The sequence below is a fragment of the Protopterus annectens genome, chromosome 2.part1 (assembly GCF_019279795.1).
Source record: "Protopterus annectens isolate FY-2018-M chromosome 2.part1, PAN1.0, whole genome shotgun sequence".
Classification (NCBI taxonomy): Eukaryota; Metazoa; Chordata; order Ceratodontiformes; family Protopteridae; genus Protopterus; species Protopterus annectens.
Window position 1 is genome coordinate 1629870192 of NC_056729.1, and position 21652 is coordinate 1629891843.

The 21652-nt window shown below is 42.8% G+C and overlaps 1 protein-coding gene across 1 annotated transcript in view; it reads right to left on the bottom strand.

The window, feature by feature from the left end:
* The window catches only part of LOC122795001 (uncharacterized oxidoreductase YjhC-like), a 1313984-nt gene that overhangs the window by 1136217 nt on the left and 156115 nt on the right, over positions 1 to 21652 (bottom strand). Inside the window, exon 2 of the mRNA XM_044063588.1 lies at positions 9353 to 9423. Coding sequence (XP_043919523.1) covers positions 9353 to 9402 — 50 coding nt within the window. The 5' untranslated portion in view covers positions 9403 to 9423. The remainder of the gene's footprint in view (positions 1 to 9352; positions 9424 to 21652) is intronic.

Consider the following 21652-nt stretch of genomic DNA (forward strand, 5'->3'; position numbering starts at 1 on the left):
GTGGAAAATAAGAAAAGGCTGCACTGCCATTAATGCTTGTATCTCAGATACTCTTCTTGCTGAAGTGATTGCCAGAAGGAATGCAGTTTTCCAAGATAGAAACTGTAGATCCGCTGATGCTGCTGGTTCAAAAGGAGGTAGCGTCAGTTTTTCCAGCACAAAGTTGAGATCCCAGGCAGGTAGAGGGGGTCTTATTGGAGGTTTAACATTTTTGATCCCTCTCAGAAATTGTCTGAGGAGAGGGTGTGAGAAGATAGGTGGATCCACATTGTATTCTGCTGAAATTGCTGAAGCATGAATCTTAATGGAAGAATAGGACAGGCCCTTGTGGAACAATTCTGCTAAATATTCTAGGATATGTGCTAGGTTTGCCACTGTGACATCTGTGCCCTTTGATGTGCTCCAAATGAGAAATCTCTTCCATTTAGCTGAGTATGTCTTCCTTGTGGAAGGCCTGCGAGCCTCAGGATAATGTCCTTCACCCTCTGAGATAAAACAGTTTGATTGGGATTTAAGGAATTTTCCAGGCAGTTAGCTGCAATGTTTTCAAGTTGGGATGCAGGGTCTTGAAATTGTTCTGCGTTAGAAGAAGAGGCCATAGGGGGAGAGGCCATGATTTTGCCTGAGACATGCTTCTCAATAGTGGATACCAGTGTTGTCTTGGCCAGTCCGGAGCTATTAGTATCACTTTTGGCTGTTCCTCCCTGATCTTCAGTAGAACCTTGTACATCAATGGGAGAGGTGGGAAGGCATATACTGTTAGGGCTTTCCAGCTGAAAGAGAGAGAGTCCACCCTCCAAGCTTGTGGGTGGTATGTCCTTGAGCAGAATGTCTTCAGTTGATGGTTGAGTGGGTAGGCGAACAGATCTATCTCCGGCATTCCCCATGTCTTTGTTATGAGTTTGAAGATGTCTGGGTGCAGCATCCATTCGTGTGCATCCATGGTAGTTCTTCTTAAGCTGTCCGCCAGTGCATTTTCTTTCCCTGGCACGAATTGGGCCTGTAGTTGGATATTGAGATTCAGGCATAGATCCCACAGATTCATAGCCATCCGGCATAGAGGGTAAGAATGTGTGCCTCCCTGTTTGTTTATGTACCACATGACCGTGGTGTTGTCTGTCCTTATTAACAGATGTCCTTGTTGGAGGAAGGATATGAATGCCTCGATTGCATGCCTCACTGCCAGCATTTCCTTTTGGTTTATGTGCATGCTTAGCTGCCCTTGAGGCCATAGGCCTTGGATACATTTGTCCTCCATGTGTGCTCCCCATCCTCGGTCTGAGGCGTCCGTGGTGATGGTCTGCCTTGTTTTTGGTTTGTTGAAAGGCAACCCTCTGTTGGACTGGCAGGCCTGAGCCCACCACAGGAATTCCTTTTGAAGGCATGGAATGATTGGTATCATGGTTTCTAAACTGTGACTGTGTTGAGACCATACACTCCTTAGGTACCATTGTAATTTCCTCATATGCAGTCTGGCATGTGGGATTAGAATTATGCAGGATGCCATGTAACCCAGGGCCTGCAGGATTTTCCTTGCAGTAAGCTGAGTTTGTCTTGTCAGAATCATGAAGTAATCTGGAAGTTGTTTTTGCTTTTCTTCTGTGAGAAAGGCCATTTGGGTGTTTGTGTCCAGATCTGCATCCAAAAAGGTTATCCTTTGGGATGGTACTAGTCTTGACTTTTGGATGTTGACTGTGTATCCCAAGGTCTGTAACAGGTGTATGGCATAGGCCAAGTCCTTTAACAATTTTTTCTTGCTGTCCGCTTGTATTAGGCAGTCGTCCAGGTATGGATAAATTTGAATTCCCTGTAGTCTGCAATGTGCAATTACTGATGCCAGGCATTTCGTGAATACTCTGGGCGCAGTAGATAAGCCAAAGGGCAATGCTGAGAATTGATAATGCTCTGATTCTGCAAGAAATCTGAGGTGTCTTCTGCAACTTGGTCAGATAGGGATGTGCAGGTATGCCTCCTTGAGATCTAGAGTCACCAGCCAAGACTCCTTGCCCAACATGGGAAGAAGTTGCTGTAGGGTCAGCATTTTGAATTTTGGCACAATGAGATAATTGTTCAGTGCGGACAGGTCGAGAATAGGCCTCCATTGATTTTCTTTTCTTGGTACAAGGAATAGTCTGGAGTAAAATCCTTGGCCTTGTTCTGAACATGGTACCTTTTCTATAGCTTTCATCTGAAGTAAATTGCTGATTTGTCTTAAAGCCTCTGCCTTCTGATTTGGTGGAAGGTTTGGCATTCCGCTTCTTTTTGGCAAAGTGTGGAAGTGAAACCTGTATCCTTTGTCTATTATTTGCAATGTCCATGTATCCTTTGTAATATAATGCCAGTTTTTTGAGAATAAAGCCAGCTTTCCCAAGGGTGCTTCCAGTTGATCCCTGGTAGGCGGAATCAGAGTCAAGTCATTGAGTCTGTCCTGTAGTAGTGGTTGTCGTTGTAGCTGTTGCACTACTCCTCAGGTTGGCAGGCTGCCACTGACGGCCTCTGTAGGAGCCCTTCGATTGACCTCTGCCTCTAGGGCGCCTGTTCCTGCCTCTCTGGGCTCTGTCCAAGTCTGGAAAGGACCAATTCTTTGTAGGCCAGTTTCTGCTGAATCTCGGTGGTTGAACTTGCAGGAAATCTTTAACTGTTTGCACAGATTTTGCTTTTTCTTCAACCTTTTTTAGAATCTCCTGTGCAGGGGAGCCAAATAAATTTTGTTTCTCCATTGGAGCATCGAGGAGTTTAGCTTTGACATGGTCTGGCAAAGATTGCTCCTTCAGCCAGGCATGCCTACGAATAACTGCCCCAGTCATAGCTGACCTAAATGAAGCCTCCAGTGCATCATAGCCACATTTTAAGAAATGATTACTAACCTGTTGTGAATTATGTACCAAATCCTGAAGGGATTTACGGTCTAGGGGTTCAGGAGAAGAAAGTTTCTTATTCAGTTCATCTAACAAATACTCTTGGTACTGTATCATATGGAATTGACAGGAGGTATAGCTAAGGGCCTATGCTGAGGCAAATGCAAGAAGGTCCTTAATCTTTTTCTAGAATCAGAGAAATCCTGACCTTGCCATTGAAAGTGCTCTCTCATGGAGTGTAAAGTCTCCCCAAAGGAAAACTCTTCACGAGGGGAGGCCGAAGGGATAGATTCCTCTGCATCTGAATCCTCATAAGGCGAGTAAGCCCCTTCCTGGTGGTCTGACAACTCAGATCCATCCGTGGAATCATCTGAGGAGTGTGGTTCAGAGGGGTCAGTCCTGGGCCTTTTGTCTGGAGGAGGTTGAGAGGCCCTGTCTGGGTGAGGTTGTGAACCCCTAATTAAGTAGATAAGGTCCTCAGCAAGGCTGAGGATCTGTGAACTAGAGGAAGGCCTCTGGGGTGTAGATTTGGCAGGCAAAGCTTTTGAAAGTTTGGCAGCTTTAGCCCTAGAAAAGGCCTTAATGGACATAGAAGCTGGGGGCCTAGCTGCCCCACGTGCAGGGGTAGAAATGTCCAAAGGTATGGTGTCGGACAATTCCTGAACACTAGCTTCGGTAGGTAGTTCTGAAGCCGACTCAGCCGGGGCCTCTCGGGCCTCGGTGGTCGGAAGTATGGTTTCGGAAGAAGGAATCACCGAGGACTCGGTTTTGGCTGAAACTGAGACACTCGCGGTAGGCCTAGCCGTGGTTTCAGCCGAAACCGCGGGCCGCGAGTGTCGGTCCTTTTCCGTGCGTTTTTTGACCATATGCGAAGTCGGAGTCTCCGACAGCATTTTATAAGCAAAAGCGGCTCCAAAAATTCCTCTGCAAACTCCGACCGACGTCTAAGAGTTCGTCGGTTGAAGGAGGCACAGGCTAAACAGGCCGATACGTCGTGGTCTGGGCCTAAGCAAGGAAGGCAGTAAGAATGGAAATCCTTATGAGGTATTTGTTTCCCACAAGTTAAACAATTATTTACTTTGTCTGACATCGGCTGAGGCAAGAAAGAGGCCCCAACAGGGTACTTAGCTCTTTTCGAAGTCTTTGGTAGCTGAAATCACTGGATCTGACCGACCGGCACTTGCGAACAGCTTCTGCTTCGGGCACCGCGCAGCAAGAAAGACTGGGGAAAATGGCGTCGGCTGATGCTTTTATACCCCAGACGCTCTGACGTCGGGGAAAGTGCGACATCAGCCGAGGCCAGACCCAGACTTTGGAATCCGGCCGACCGAAGGGCTGCCTGAGGCAGGACAACCCATATGTTATGACTGCAGATGCATCCTTGAAGGACATCATCAAAGCTTTTGAGTAAAAAATTCTTCTTCAGTGTTACATAAAACTGTCCTAACCTAGCACAGACATATATACAACAGCACAGCCAATTAGGCAATATTTCAAGGCAGGCACTAATTGTCTATCCAGGTATTTAGAAATTGCTACTGTAGCCCATTTCTTACCTGACAAAATAGGTCTCATTGGTGGCCTGACTAAATTCTTATGGATCTTGGGCAGTCCATATATAAGTTTTAACTTTTTTATATGAAATATTGTTGGATGGCTAAATTACACCAGAGACATATAATTATTTATATATGGTTAACCCAGTTACACTCTTTATATATGGACTGCCCAAGATCCATAAGAATTTATATAGTTACAGTTATATCAAAGATACTTGTGATTTTTTTACAAATGTTAAATGAGTGGTCTCTAACAAATGTGAACTCTAATGTTCTTCTAGTAACTATGGACATTAGGTCACTTTTTACTGTTATTCCCACTGAGTATGGAGTTGAATCAGTAAGGGAGTATCTGACAATACATAAGGTTTATGATACAATGAAAGTGAACTTATTATGTTCTACATCCCTGTACCATTAGGGAGTCAAAAGCTGCTCCACATCCCACTTCTAAAGCATCAGTGAACAATTCCTAAGAGGGAAGAGGAGGATGAAAAGGAAACCCTGGATTTAGAGACAACTGCTGGATCCACCAGTGAGGTTCCTTCTTGAGACAAGAAAGGAGAGGAACTACAAAGTCTAGAGGATGTGCATGTTGAAGCCAAACTGACTTAAGGAACCACTGAAACTTTCCCATGTGGAGTTTGGCCATAAGAATGGTGGATGCAATGAAGCTCAGAGCTCTCAGAAACTCCCTGGCTGTAATGGAGTCAGTTAACCAAAAAAAATGCTCCTGAGTCTCCCTTGAAAACAAACTTGTGTACCAATGGATGTACTTGGTAGAAAATGTGTAAATAACTAATTAAATGGAAGAGTGGTCTTTCTTTCTTGCTGCCTTAGAACATTAAGTGGGCTTGTATGGATCTGGAAGACAGCCTGGGAGATTAAAACAGGTGTTCCAATGGATCTTTATCAGATGGTGTGTGACACTCAAGTCTATGTAGGGTGGTAAAATTTACCAACAGCATCCCAAAGAAGAAATAATAGCAAGTCTAACTTAATACCCTAATTACATGTACACCTCTTGCTGCAAACCCTGATCTTTTGAAAATTAAGCCGAGGTTTCTGGAAGAAACAGCCAATGCTGAAGGTCACTGTTGCATGCTTTAAACTGTTTGTTTTTAGGTAGGCTGCACCCCCCAACCCTGCTACCCATACATCTCTAAGACCATTATACCTTACTGTAAGGGGGTACTCCAGTATACTGAAGTCTCCATATCAGTATAGATTTTCCCTAACTGCAAATTAAAAGGAAATGAGGCAGCACAGTGGCACAGCTGATAGCACTGCTGTCTCACATCAAGAGGTTACATGGTTCGAATCTCAGCTGGGGTGCCTTCTCTGTGGAGTCTGCAAGTCTTCCCGATGTTTGCTTGGGTTTCTCCGGGTGCTCCAGTTTTCTCCCACATTCCAAAGACATGCAGTTGGTGGAGTGGACACTAAACTGGCCATAGATGTGAGTGTGTGTGCAAGTGTGTGGTGTGGAAGAATTACTGAAGCAGGGCTAGCCACTTGGTGGTGTAAACCTTAGGTCTAGATGATTGTCACTGTTGCAGTGACAACCCAACCCCATGTGCAAAAATAGGAAAAAAAGGTTGTGGATTGTTAGGCATATAAAAGGAAATAAAACTGTGCCACGGACATGACTCAAAAGCTTTATGATTTGAATTTATCACTCTACATTATTACTCTAGACACACTATACCCAAACATACTGACGTGAGCAACTGTTCATAGGTTCATAGGTTCATACTAGGCTATCTGCCCAAGGGCATTTATAAGCCTAGCCCATAGTTATGTGGCTTTCGCCACCCCTTTAGTTTGAATAAAAACTATGCCTATCATTTTTCTGTGCCTCTGTCAAGCAGTGACACTGAAGTAATCCCTGGGGTATATCTGCGATCTCCCATCCATTGGTCAAGATTCCTCTTGAACAAGGCCAGCGAGGTGCTCTGCCTCACATGTACCGGGATTTTGTTCCACAGCATAGGGAGTCTCTGGGTGATGAATCTGTCCCTCCAGCACGTTCTATTTATAACCGTGTCAAGGTTTAAGTCTCCGCCCTTGTGGTTCTGAGGGATCTAGATTTTTGAGGTGAAGCATATTCATCAAATCTGGGTTTGACATGGCCTTATATGTCAGGCACAGGTCACCTCTGAGCAAGCGGTATGAGACTGAATAAAGCTGGAGTTCTTTCAGTCGGGCAGCATAAGACATATTTTTGAGACCCTTTATCCTTTTGGTGAGGAACTTTTGGGGCCTTTCAAGCTGCATCAGGTGTCTGGTCAGATACATTCGAACGGGCATTGTACTCAATCATAGGTCTAATGACGGTTGAGTACAGGGCGACGATGACCTCCCTTGATCTAGATGTGAATCCCTTCATGATCAGGTGGGCGATATAGAAGGTTTTCCTAACTACTTTAGCAACATGAGTGTCAAACGAAAGACTACTGTCAACTTGGGTCCCCAGATCCCTGATGACTTTTCTGTGCTCAGTGGATTGTCACCTATATGGTAGCTAGGGGTAACCTTGTTTTTCCCGAAGGGTATGACTATGCATTTTTAGGCGTTTAACTTCAGGCCATGGCTCTGGCACCAGTTATCCGTTTCTGTGAGGTCCTTCTGGAGGATATCTGTGTCAGATGTGTTTTCGACTATGGCGCCCAGTTTGCAGTCATCTGCAAACTTTGTCAGCCATAACCCTCCTGTGTTTGCTTGTACTTCAGAAAAGTAGATGCCGAACAAGAGTGGACCCAGGACTGAGCCCTGTGGGACACCACTTGTGACAGGCTTTGAGTCTGACATGGCTCCATCAACTCTGACCCTGTGGGTTCTGTCGCTTAGCCAGTTTGCAACCCATCTTGTGATGTATGGGTTTACATTCAAGCTGATGAGTTTTTCGATGATACCTGAGTGGGGTATTGTGTGAAGGCCTTTGCCAGGTCGAGGTAGGCTGTATGGACTGCCTTTCCCTCATCAATGGCCTTGGTGACTGTCTCGAAAAAGTCAACCAAGTTTAAGAGGCAGGATCTGCCTTTGACAAAGCCAAACTGGGTTGGATCCAAAGTCTGCAAGTTCCCTATGTCTTTATTTATGAGTTCCATTATGATCCTCTCCATGGCTTTGCAGATAAGGCTTGTCAATCTAATGGGCAGGTCATTGCAAGGGTCTGTGGAGGCACCACCCTTATGAAGTGGGACCACAGTCGCCGTCGCCACTCCTTGAGTGTATCCTGAGGTGAGGCTAAGATTAAACAGCTGTCCTAACTGTGGGTTTAATTCCTCGTTGAGTTCATGAAGCACACAGCCGGGGACACCATCCGGTGCCATGGATGCTGTGTTTTTGCCTTAGTGAGGGCAGTTCTCACCTGGGCGTTGGAGATGTTTGGGGGCTACAATCCTCTGGAATAGATATCTCTCCTTTTGGGGAGGGCAGAAGTTTGCACTGAACCTGTCAGCCAGTATGTTAGCAATGTGTGTAGGTTCAGTAATTTTCACATCATTTTGAACTAATTCTGAGCATATCTGGGAGTTTCCTCCTAGGTTTCTAACATAGCTAAAGAAGGCCTTATGATTGTCTTTAGAGTCCTTGGCGATTTTTCTCTCAAAATTTGCCTTTGATGATTTTATGAGAGCTCTTAGTTTTTGACTTATAATGATCAAAGGTGTCTTACCTTTCAAGGATTTTGCTCTATCTTGTAGTAGCTTCCTCCTTTTGTTGTAGAGCTTATTTATGGCTGGGGTCCACCAGACTGGACGCTTGCCTTTGGTACAGAGAGTCTTAGTTTTGTTTGGGATTGCCTGATCCATGCAGTCCTGTAGGTGCTGGTAGAAGGCATTTGTAAGTGATTCAGCGGTTTGAGTAATGTTTACCACTGGCTCAGGGGCCTTAAAGGAGACCACACTAGTTTTTAGAAGTGTGAAATCGGCTTTTGAGAAGTTTTTCACTGTGGTCTTTTTTGTTTCAGGTGGGGGCGGGATGAGGACCTCCAGCGAGATTAGTTTATGATCTGATCTCACCAGTGAGGGGTATACTTCCGGTGTTGAACATTTTGATCCCATGTTTGTGATGATGAGATCAAATATGTTTTCACCTCTTGTGGGGATGGTGACTAGTTGTTCCATGGCATTTGAGTTTATGAACTCCAGGAATCTTTGGGTTAGAGTGTTCGGGCTTGAGTAGTGTTCCCAGTCTATATTAGGGTAGTTGAAGTCACCTAGTATGATGGTGTTTGGAGATACATTTATCCCCTCCAATGTTTTCAGGAAGGCCATGTTACTAAATTAAACCTATAACATAAAGTTAGTGTATATTTTCAGGCTTGTGACACTGTCTCTTGTATGAATGTTAACTGCTTGAATGTGCCTGCAAATTCTGCTTAAGTCACACATACTTCTAAAAACGTAACACACAATATTAACGACATAAGTAACATGAATATTCTGAATAACAGAATAACTTGAACTCTCCCAGGGCACATTTAATAATTTAATTTTAATTACATTTGCTTACCAAGACAGCACACTGACCAAGCATGACCAGCCCAAATTGTAATGAACATTACAACAGAGTGCAATTACTACCACACAAACAGAAAATACAATACAAATACAAGATAACCAGTGATACAGCTAGTTCTAGTACATTATACATAAATATGACATGCTAGCAATGCATTTTATCAAAAAGCTTATATATAATCAAAGGTCAAGCAAGTTGGATAATTCTCCACTAAAAAAAGAATAAACAGAGAAATATCGGGACGGTATAGGAGAGTCCAGTGTTAGTGGTAGAAAATAAATATTGAATGACTTAGTATGAGGTTAAAGAATAATATACATGTTTACAAGTGTTTGCTGTTTTGTGTGTTAGTGAAGGATATAAAAGTGTCAGTGAAAAAGAAAATTAAAATGGCGTGCTCTGATAACTCACCCAAAGCCTAAGAATTTTCTGAATTTCACAAATGTGGGCTTTTCAGTCATTCTTCTCTAATCTCTCCCCTTCTGAAAAAAAGTAAATTCTCTAAATATTCAATAATTTCTCTCTCTCTCCATTTGTAGAATGCAAACCCTGTAAATTATTGAACAGTTTTGTTTATTGTTTAACTGAATTTTACAGCAGTTTAATGTACTTAGTTTACTGTATATTTCTTTGTACTTCCTGGGAGGAGACTGAAAATGGGCTACTGGGTCACTGTTCTACCTGATTCAGTAAATTAAAATAAATACATGTGAAATATTCTTAGGGTTGCCACCTTTTCAAATGGCCATAGTGGGACATTTTTGGTACAAACATCAGATTTTACAGGCCGACACATACCCACAGTCAGTACAAAGGATAGAACTTAACTTTTTTTGCCTAAATAAAAGCTTATTCTTGTAGCATTTTAGTTGCTTATTCTGTTTCTTATAACATTTGGGTATTTTAGATACAGAATAACTGTTTTATGCAACTATTACATAAAATATAGGAAATAATTTTGTCCTAAAATCTCAGGACATTTGCCATTTTTACAATTTTTGTCTGGACACAAGTGCCCAAAGTGAGACAGGTGGTAACCCTACTCCTCCTCAGTTCCCTAAGTTACACTGACTGTTCTGTGAACTGGAGAAGGCTTGAAACAGAATGCTCTTTAAACATAAAATAAATAAATAAATAAATAAATAAATAAATAATGCAGCCAAAAAAGGACTTTTTTTCTAAGCTGGTTCCTTTTTCAAGTCACATGTTTGAGCTCAGAAGCTGGAACTATTTCTCTTCAACCAGTTCCTATAAAAAATAACTCTTTGTCTCTTGAATGTATTGTGCAAAGCTTTATGTGCTACCTTTGGGCTGAAGAATACTGAAGATTACTTTTTTTAATGTGAAATCATGATTAAACAAATGTGTGTTAATGATTTTAAAATAATCTAGTATTAAAAAAATCAGTTAGCTCTTCTGAACAGCTGCCCAGTCAAAAATAAAAGTCCCATCTGCAATTTAATAGAATTTAAACATGCAAATGTTTTACTCAAAAAAATGAAGAGAGTTGCTTTTGCAAATGTATCTATGGCATTTACATACACTGCTGACGTCTTACCATCACCCACAGAGAGGCGGGGGTGGGATCTCTTAGAATGGACACAAACAAAGGGAACAGGGAAAGAAGCGTGTGAGAGCACTCAGTAATGCATTTAATTAAAATATAAATGAAGTGTAACACAGACCTGAATCCTGATAGCAGCAGATGACCTTAGTAAACTTCCATTTAGAGTATGTTACAAGAGACAAGTGATTTTTACTTATCAGGGTTTTTTTTCCTATGTACTTTTTGCGCTCGCCAGAAAGACTGACTGGTGTTCACTGGTATCGGATTACTATTGTGGGAGTCAAGGCATGTGCAGCAACACTGCTTAAGCTCTGTTTATTCAACAAAAGTTTAATTCTTTGTTGTCAGGCAAATGCTTGTGCTTTTAAGTAAAACAGCACAGCTCATGTTCAGTTCTGTTCTGACTCTATTCATACTTAACTGCTGCCGTAATTTCAATAAGACTTTTGTTTCTTAGATCAATTGCTTATGAGAGAAAGGGATTTTTGTTCCTTTACATGAACTGCACATGAGAGCAGTTTGCTTCCTGCTCTTTTCATCTGATGTGCAGCAGCCATTTTCTTCATGCTCTACCATCTCACTGTTCCTCTAAAATGTTACTTTTTGTGGAAAATGGCGTCGTCTGTCAACCTCAGGTGGAACTTCAGTCTTCCTGTTTGATTTTTTTTTTATTTGTTAAAAAATTACCCTAGACAAAGTGCCCCTTTATTTTTTCTGGTACCACAGGCAAAGTACAGCTTAAATCTGTTTACTACTATTAATTTTCTTTTTCTAAATATTTACTGAATTTTGCATACTTTTATTTCTGTCCTACCTTACCACTGATTGTATGATTCTGTTTTTTTTTGCCTCAAGTAGTGATCATGATGTGTAAAGGTACACACTTTAAGAGCACTCACCCACCAAACATTAAATAAATTCTTCCGCTTTAACAAAAAGCAGATAAATTAGACAACTAGTCATCAGCAATGTCAAACAAACCAAGCAATAAAACTAAAATACAAAAAATAGCCATAATGATAACAAATATTTATAATAAATATTTATATAAACAATAAGTGTATTTTTATGTTGTGATTACAACCTGCCCATTCAGCATAATTCACAAATACTTCTCAAAACACAACACACAGTGTTAAGCAACATAAATAATAAAATGAAAAGTAAATTTCAGCAAAAAGTTATTGAAGAGCCCATAATGGCCCATGACTGCTCTTTGGCTTAAACATGAAAAAAAAAAAGATTTATGTGAGTGAAGGCAAGGTTGGAGAAGAAAGAAACATGGTGTTTTCATATCTAATAGCTCACTGATGTGGGGCTGGAAAATAGTGCATGCGAGCACTGGTGTGGGGGTGGGGGAAATTCTTATTCTTGGATCATTACAAGTTAGAAGGGTACTTTACACAGAATAACTTCTTCAGCTATGAATAAGGTCATAGTGGAGGGTAAATGTGGGAGCTGAGATGGCAGACCTACAGATACTACTGTAAGATGCATCGTTTTGGAGAGGTTAGAGTTCCCTTCTTATTCATGGTTTCTAATATGAGATGTAAGTCAGATATGCAAACCATGACTGGTTTTGTACTAACAGATTCTACATCACGGCTGTAATGAGTCTGTGTTCTTGAAAAAGTGCATACCGTATATGCACATGAAAAATCTAAGCATATATGCACACCTGTCCCTCTGGGCTATACCTTCTGTAACACCTGAGCTTCAGAAGACAGACTTATTAGTAGCTCTATCTGCAACTACTTCTTAGGTTCATAGGTTCATACTAGGCTATCTGCCCAAGGGCATTTATAAGCCTAGCCAGAGTGTGTTTGGCTTTCGCCACCCATTTTAAATTAATTTTGCTATGCCCTTTCTTTAGGTTAGTATACTGTGCCTCTGTCTAACAGTGACACAGAAGTGATACCCAGGGTAAACCTACGATCTCCCATCCACTCATCAAGATTCCTCTTGAAGAGAGTCAATGAGGGACTCTGCCTAACCTGGACTGGGATTTTATTCCAGAGTGAAGGGAGCCTCTGGGTTATGAATCTGTCCCTCCAGCATGTCCTATTTATTTCAGTGCGGAGGTTCAAGTCTCTCGAGCACGTAGCTCGATGGGATTTGGATTTTCTGAGGTGCATCATGTCCATTAATTCCGGGTTGGACATGGCTTTATACGTCAGGCACAGATCGCCTCTGAGCAGGCGGTATGCCACTGAGTAGAGCTGGAGTTTCTTTAACCGGACAGCATATGGCATCTGTTTGAGCCCTTTGATACTCTTGGTGAGGTACTTTTGGGGTCTTTTCAGTTGCTGCAGGTGTCTGGTAAGGTACATCCCAAAAGGAGCACTGTACTCAATTATGGGCCTGATGAGGGATGAGTAAAGAGGCATGATGACCTCCCCTAATCTAGATGTGAATCCCTTCATGATTAGGTGGGCTATATAAAATGTTTTTCTAACCACTTTGGCCACGTGGTTGTCAAATGAGAGACTGCTATCAACTTGGGTCCCCAGGTCCCTAATTACTTCTTCTGTACTTAATGGATTACCACCTATCTGGTAATTTGTGGGCACTTTGTTTTTGCCAAAGGGGATGACTATACACTTTTTAGCGTTTAGCTTGAGGCCATGGCTCTGGCACCAGTTGTCTGTTTCTATGAGGCCCTTTTGGAGGATGCTTGTGTCAGCTGGAGTGTCGATTATGGCACCCAGTTTGCAGTCATCTGCAAACTTGGTCAGCCACAGTCCTTCCGTGTTGGCCTCTACCTCCGAGAAATATATACCGAACAAGAGAGGTCCCAGGACTGAGCCTTGTGGGACGCCACTTGTAACTGGTTTGGAGTCTGACATGGCTCCAGCAATTCTAACCATGTGGCTTCTGTCCTTGAGCCAGTTTGCAACCCATATAGTGACATAGGGGTTTACATTTAAGCTGGTGAGCTTATCTACAATGCCCGAGTGGGGTATTGTATCGAAGGCTTTTGCGAGGTCCAGGAAGGCTGCGTGGACCACCTTCCCCTCGTCAAGGGCCTTAGTGACTGTTTCAAAGAAATCAACCAGGTTTAAGAGGCAGGATCTGCCCTTAACAAAGCCGAACTGGGTAGGATCCAGTGTCTGTAGGTCCCCAATATCTTTATTTATGAGGTTCCATGATGATCCTTTCCATAGCTTTGCAGACCAAGCTAGTCAGGCTTATGGGGCGATAGTTTCCAGGATCCGTTGAGGCACCACCTTTGTGGAGAGGGACCGCTGTTGCTGTACACCACTCTTTGGGTACATATCCTGTAGTAAGGCAGAGATTGAACAGTAGTTTTATGTTTGGGTTTAGCTCTTCTTGGAGTTTATGTAGGACGCAGCCCGGGACACCGTCTGGTCCCATTGATGCTGTGTTTTTTGCTTTGGAGAGGGCAGCTCTTACCTGAGCATCTGAGATATCAGGGGGGCAGCACTCTGCTGGGATAGATATTTGCCCCTTTGGTGGGGAGGGGGGGGGGAGAAGTTTGCGCTGAACCTGTCAGCCAGGATGTTGGCAATGTCTGTGGGTTCGGTGTATTTTTTGTCATTTTGGATTAATTCTGAGCATATCTGGGAATTCCCACCCAGGTTCCTAACATAACTAAAGAAAGCCTTGTGATTATCCTTAGTGTCCTGTTCAATTTTTCTCTCGAAGCTGGCCTTAGACGATTTTATGAGTGCCCGTAGTTTTTTGCTAATACTGATCAGAGATGCCTTCCCTTTTTGGGATTTTGCTCTATCATGTAGTAGCTTCCTCCTTCTATTGTATAGTTTGTTTATGGCTGGGGTCCACCAGACAGGACGTCTGCCTTTGGAGGATTGGGACTTGGTTTTATTTGGGATTGCATGATCCATGCATTCCTGAAGGTGTTCATAGAATGCATTTATAAAGGATTCTGCGGTCTGGGCCATACTTTCCACAGGCCTGGGGGCTTTGAAGGATTCCACCTCGGTTTTGAGGAGTGTGAAATTTGCATTAGAGAAGTTTTTCACTGTGGTTTTCAGGGCAAGGGGTGGAGTCGGGATGTGAATATCCAGTGAGATTAGTTTATGGTCTGATCTTACCAATGAGGGATACACTTCTGGTCTGGAGCATAGAGTCCCCATGTTGGTGATGATCAGGTCCAGTATGTTTTCCCCTCTTGTGGGAGTGGTAACAAGTTGTTCCATAGCATTTGAGTTTATAAATTCTAGGAACCTTTGGGCTAGGGTGTTGGAGCTAGAGTAATGCTCCCAGTCTATGTTTGGGTAGTTGAAGTCGCCCAATATAATGGTGTTTGGAGAGACCTTCATATTTTCCAGTGTTCTCAGGAAGGCCGAGTGGGGTTCCTGGGTTTGGGAGGGTGGTCTGTAGCAGGCTATAAACTGGAAGGCAGTTTTACCCACTGTTAGTTGCGCATGGATAGTCTCTGATGCTTCGTGCTGTGCCACCAACCTGGAGGTGTGGGTATCTTTGACGAATATTGATACTCCCCCTCCTTTTGTGGTTCGGTCCAAGATTTGGGGCCGAAAAGCATGGTATGAGGTATAACCTGGTAGTGCTGGGGTGCTCTCGGGAGCCTTGAACCAGGTTTCTGTTACTGCATAGATATCGATGTTGTCCATGCTAAGGAGAGTTTCGAGTGCATGCATCTTGAGGTTTAGACTTCTGGCATTGAGTAGCATTACTCTTAGTTTCTTATCCCTTGTGATACCTATGGAGGTGGGTTTGTGTCTTTTGAGCCTTGCCTAAAAATGGCACTATGGGGGTAGCAAGAGCCTTTGCCAATATCCGAAAGCCTAGGGGTGACAGGTGCAAGCCGTCCCTAGCGAAGCATCGTGGCTTGTCGAGCATGTCATCCCAGGCTGACAGGCATTGGATCCCCTTTGAATGACACCAATACTTAAGCCAATTGTTGAAATTGATCATCTTGTCTTCATATTGTGGCATCATTTTTGGTGAGGGTAAGATGCTACTCAAGGTCAGGGTCATACCGGCCTGGGCTACATGCTCAGAGAGCTTTTCTAGGTCTCTTTTCATGTAGTCCAGGGAGGTACGTCTCAGGTCATTCACAACAGCATGGACAATGACTGAGTCATATTTGTACTTGCCTTGGAGTGACCTGAGTGCTTGTGTTATGTGTCGGATCCTAGCTCCTGACAGGCAGCTCACCGTGACCTTCTCCTTGTTCAGCCTGGTGAGCGGGATGTCAGTGTGCCTGACGATAGAGTCACCAATTACAAGTGTATCAGGTGTGTTGTTTAGCCTTAAGGGCTGCGACTGTTCGGCACACTGGCTTTGTGGGCTATGTGTTGCACGTGTTTTGTTTTGGGGTAGCGGTTGCTTCTTCTATTACATTACCAGTGTCAATGTCGAGCAAGTATCTAACAAACTTTCAATGCGGTTTTCCACAAGTCCGACACCTATCTCCAAGGAGAAAATCAGTTTACTGGTCTGAAAAATAAAATTAAGAGGAGATGAAAATAATGTGTTTAAGTAAGAAACATGGAAATGGTAATAAGCATGGTAGACTGCTGGCTGCTTGAGAAAAAAAATCAATAAAGAAAGAGGTACAAGCAATGTCCAGACACAATAAAAAGGACTAATTTTGAAGAAAAACAAATGATTCACTGTATTTTTAAAACTCATTTGAACTACCTTGATATTAACTTACAGTATTCACATACAGTCGATATAAAAGGTTTACACACCCCTGTTAAAATGCCAGGTTTTTGTGATATAAAAAAATGAGACCACAACAAATCATTTCAAAACTTTTCCGACCTTTAATGTGACCTATAACCTGTACAATTCAATTGAAAAACAAGCAAATCTGTTAGGGGAAAAATATAAAAAATAAAAAATGTACAATACGCTGGTTGCATAAGTGTGCACACCCTTAAACTAATACTTTGTTGAAGCACCTTTTGATTTAATTACAACATTCAGTCTTCTTGGGTAGGAGTCTATCAGCATGGCACATCTTGACTTGCCAATATTTGCCTACTCTTCCTTGCAAAAATGCTCCAAATCTGTCAGATTGTGAGGGCATCTCTTGTGCACAGCCCTCTTCAGGTCACCCCATAGACTTTCTATTGGATTTAGGTCTGGGCTCTGGCTGGACCATTCCAAAAAGTACAGTTTTGTACCTACCATAAATGTAGATGTTCGAGGATCCACATTGCTGCAGTCATAACCTGTGGGTAGTCCGCTGTCCTCGGTCGGCCCGAATACCAAAGTGTTAGGCTGGCGTCGGTCATGGTCGCTCAGATCTGACGTCAGTACGCCGTGGTACTAAAGCGCATGACCGACGCCATATCCTCAGTCTTTCTTGCCGCATGGTCCGAAGCAGAAGCAGCGTTTGCAAGTGCCATTCGGCGTCCTGAAATTTTCGTATTCTGAGTTTCAGACCGAAGACCAAGTTGGGCTAAGTACCCCGTTGGGGAATATTTTTGTCTTTTCTTGCCTCAGTTAAATCCGGATGTCAGAAAAAGTAAATAATTGTATTTCTTGTGGGAAACAGATACCTCATAGGGATTACCACTCTCTCTGTATTCCTTGCTTGGGGTCTGAGCACGACGTAGTCGGGTGTCGCTTTTGTGCTAGATTTAATAAGCGCACCATTAAACGCAGGTTAGATTGTGCTAGACTTGTTTTCGGTAAGCGGTGTAACTACAATATGCCGTCGGATCCCCCGACGCCCGCTACCGCTAAGAAGCGCAAAGAAAAATCGTTAAAGTCCAAGCAGGATGAGTCGTCCGTTACGGACGCCGGTTCTTTGGAAACTACAGAATGGAATCTGTGGATCCAGCCGAGGTTTCAGCTGAATCTCAGGGGGAGCCTTTAATCTTGCAGGATGTGGCCTCTCAGGAGTCAGGTCAGGCTGAGGGGGCCTCTCAAGTCTCTGTAGTCCCTTCTTTGCATAAGGTTGTTAGGCCTTCTACTTCTGTCACTAAGGCACCTTCCAAAGCCAGGCCTGGTTTGTCTACCACTGGCGTCAGCCCTAGTTCTGCAGGTTCTGTACCTAAAATGCATATGCTGAAAATGGCAGAGGATTTGATTACTTTAATCAGGGGTTCTATGCCCCCTCCGGATAAGAGGCCTAGGGTGGAGCCAGAGGTGGAAGGATTGGAGCATTCCTCAGATTACTCTGAGTCTTCGGCTGAGGACATTCAGGATTTTCCTCCTTATTCTGATTCAGATGCAGAGGATTCCTGTCCTTCTGCTTCCCTCCAGAGGATTTTTCCTTTTCTGAAACCCTGCATTCCATGAGGGAGCATTTTAAGTGGGAAGGTCAGGATTTCTCAGATTCTCGAAAGAGGCTTAGGGAATTTTTGTTTTTACCACAACATAGGCCCTTGGCTATTCCCCCTGTTTTGGATGTTGTTCAGGATGTTTTCTCTGAAGCTTCCCTTAATCCTGATTCTTTACCTCCTGCCCCTGTCAAGCCAGACAGGTATTACAGAGTGCCAGAGGCTCATAAATATTTGTATAAGAGCCCAAGAGCTGACCCGGAAACTATTAGCCAGAGACCTAAGGGTGTCAGGGCTTCTGTTGTAAAGAATCCAGTTCCTCTGGATAAAGATTCTAGAGCTTTGGATAGGTGGGGTAAAAAAGTGTATACCTCTTCCACTCTAGCGATGAGGGCTTTGAATTGCCAGTTTCATATGCTGAAGTACCAGAATTTTCTCTTAAGCCAGTTAAAATCTAAGGTAGATGCTTTGGCAGAGGGTATAGAGTGTAAGGAATTGCAGGATTTAGTTCATGCCTCTGATCAGGTGGGTAAGCATTCTTTGCAGTGTGGTTTTGATGCTCTTCAGGCTTCTTCCAGGGTGGCTGCCACTGGTTCAGTTATTCGTAGGCACGCCTGGCTTAAGGATCAGAATTTGTCAGAGCAATGTGAGACGAAGAACATCTTTAATTTTCTTCTGGTGAAGCAATTCTTTTGTTGATTTGGATGTTCACTTGGGGTCATTGTCGTGTTGAAAGGTGAAATTCCTCTTCTTCTTCAGTTTTCTAGCAGACGCCTGAAGGTTTTGGGCCAAAAGTGACTGATATTTGGAACTGTTCATAATTCCCTTCACATTCACTAAGGGCCAAGTTCCAGCTGAATGAAAGCAACCCCAAAGCATGACACTGCCACCAACATGCTTCACAGTGGGGATGGTGTTCTTTTGGTGATGCAAAGTGTTGGTCTCATCAGACCATAACACATTTACCTTCATGCTTTTGGGAAACTTGATGTATTGTTTTGCAAATTTTAGCTGAGCCTGGATGTTTGTGTGTGTAAGAAAAGGCTTCCATCTTGTAACCCTACCCCATAGTCCAGACATATGGAGAATACGGGAGATTGTTGTCACATGTAGTACATAACCAGTACTTGCCAAAAATTCCTGCAGCTCTTTCAGTATTGCTGTAGGTCTCTTGGCAGCCTCCCTGACCAGTTTTCGTCTTTGTCTTTTCATCAATTTTGGAAGGATGTCCAGTTCTTTGCAACGTTACTGTTGTCCCATATTTTCTCCAATTTTTGATGACTGTCTTCAGTGTCCCCCATGGTAAATCCAATGCTGTGGAAATTTTTTTGTACCCTTTTCCTGACTGATACCTTTCAACAATGAGATCCCTTTGATGCTTTCTAAGCTCTCTGTGAACCATGGCTTTTGCTGTAGCAGGCAGCTGAGTAAATGTCAGGAAAATCCTACTAGGACAGCTGAACTTTATTTAGGGTTAATCAATCTCTTTAATTGATGGCAAGCGTGTAACCAAGAAGACTGAATGCTGTAATTAAATCAAAAGGTGCTTCAACAAAGTATTAGTTTAAGGGTGTGCACACACAACAAAGTATTAGTTGAAGGGTGTGCACACTTATGCAACCAGCGTATCATATGTTTTTTATTTTTTATATTTTTCCCCTAACAGATTTGCTTGTTTTTCAACTGACTCGTACAGGTTATAGGTCACATTAAAGGTGGGAAAGGTTTTGAAATGATTTATTGTAGTGCCATTTTTTTATATCACAAAAGCCTGGCATTTTAACAGGGGTGTGTAAACTTTTTATATCCACGGTATGTGACATGATTTCAGTCTTTTTCAACATGACTATCAATCCCCACATTGCCTTCCCACCCACCCAAAAGTTATTTTAGCCGTGCTTGCTTTATAGTTATTTACTTATTTTGTGTAAGTGGACTGGACCACAGGGGTCCATTTTCAGCCCCAGCCTAGTTACAATAACAAACACCAAAATACTCTCCTGAAACATTTTCTCTCCACTGTTTCCAAAATGCCTTCCATTGTCCCTTCTTTGATAACCTTCTGAATATCTTACCATTTTTCAAACTCTTCTATAATGATTCAACCTCACACTTTCCCTAGCTTCCAATTTGCCATTATCCAATCCTAAACTTATTCTTCTGTTCTCATCTTATTTAATCCTTTCCCAGATGCTTACTGACTTATTCATTCATTCCCTTACCTGGACAAGTAGGCTCACCCTGGAATCCTTTTCAGCTACAACCAAGGTGCAGTGGCAAAGTTACAGTACTGATGGTTAAATGTGAGGCAATCTATGCCTGGCCTTCAAAGCATCCTCTGATCCAGCACATCCACAAAACAAAGGGCATTAGAAACAGCTGACCTTGGGCCTAAACCTCATCTGGACTATAAATAAGACATATTAAAGGTACCAGCATGTAGCTCAGAGACTACCTCCTCTGTCTGGAACAGGCTTCCCCATCCTGCCTGCACTTCTTTAAGTACAACTTGGATCAATGGCTGGGGAATCAAAAAAATTACCCCTGGTCTGGAATCTATGTCCTATTAGAAACAGGAGGCTTGTAAATTTATCCCCATAATTATCACATTAATACGGTCCTAAGCAGACAGTCAGTCATGAGGGACTTGGGCACACAGGTTGATAGCAAACTGACTTTTGACCACCATATTGCCTCAGTTGTACAGAAAGCTTTCTACATGGTCCACCTCATTAGTAAGGGTAGCTCATCCAGGGACAAGGTGGTGATAACATTCCTGTATTCTTCCCTTATAAGACCCATTACAGAGTACAATGCCCCTTTCGGCATGTATCTCACAAAGCACATGCAGCAGCTGGAGAGACCACAGGGGCTCCTCACCAGGAGGATCCAGGGCATCAAACATCTACCCTATGCAGATAGGCTAAAGGCCCTGTCCGTCTATTCAGTCTCCTACAGACTCCTCAGAGGTGACCTCTGTCTGGCATACAAAGCAATACCAGACACCGCCTTGATGGGACTGCTGTATATTCGCAAGTCAAGCTCCACCCGAGTAACCCACACACGTGACCTCAACCTGGTCTGTGACATCAACAGGACTTGTTGGTGGGACAGATTTGTGTCCCAGAGACTCTCCCTTCTGAGGAACAGACTCTCACTCCAGATCAAGCAGAGTACCTCATTAATGCTTTTTAAGCACAACCTGGATAACTGGATGGGGAACAGAAAATACACTCCTGGGATTCCACCCATGTCCTTGCTGGACAGGGGCATCAGGTGCGGAGTTGTTGAAACATGGGCTAAATTCTTGGTTTGGCTTTTAAGGGCCTCAGGGCCAATAGCCTAGTAATTTCCTATGATCCTAAATACTCCATTACCTACATCCAAGCTAAACGCCCAATAAAATGATTGGTATCAAAACCTGCCAGATATATCTGGGAAGGAAAGCTAGGCTTAAAAAGGCGCTTTAAGGTCATTCACCTAGTAATTATTTATAACCTTGTTTTATGTTACATTTCTTCACATGTAGCCATGGTTAACAACTGAAAATAAGTTCTCATAATACATAAAGAAATATTAGTACTATAACACTTATTTAACTTACCTGGAAAGTCCGACTAGGACAGAGCCTATTTTCAGAGGAGGCCCAGAGGGAGAAAAGCTCCAGACGGCAGCCGTCTGCAAGATATATTTGCTAAATGGATATTTATAGGCATTTGAGGAGCTAACTACAGAAAAAAAGAAAACATCTCATATTATAAAAAATACATCACTATTATTTTAAAATATATGTGTCTGCATGAGTATGTGTGTGTGTGTATGTGTATGTATGTATAAAATATATATGTGTGTGTTTGTGTATATACAGGTCTACTTCAGATGATCGAACTTTCAAAAATA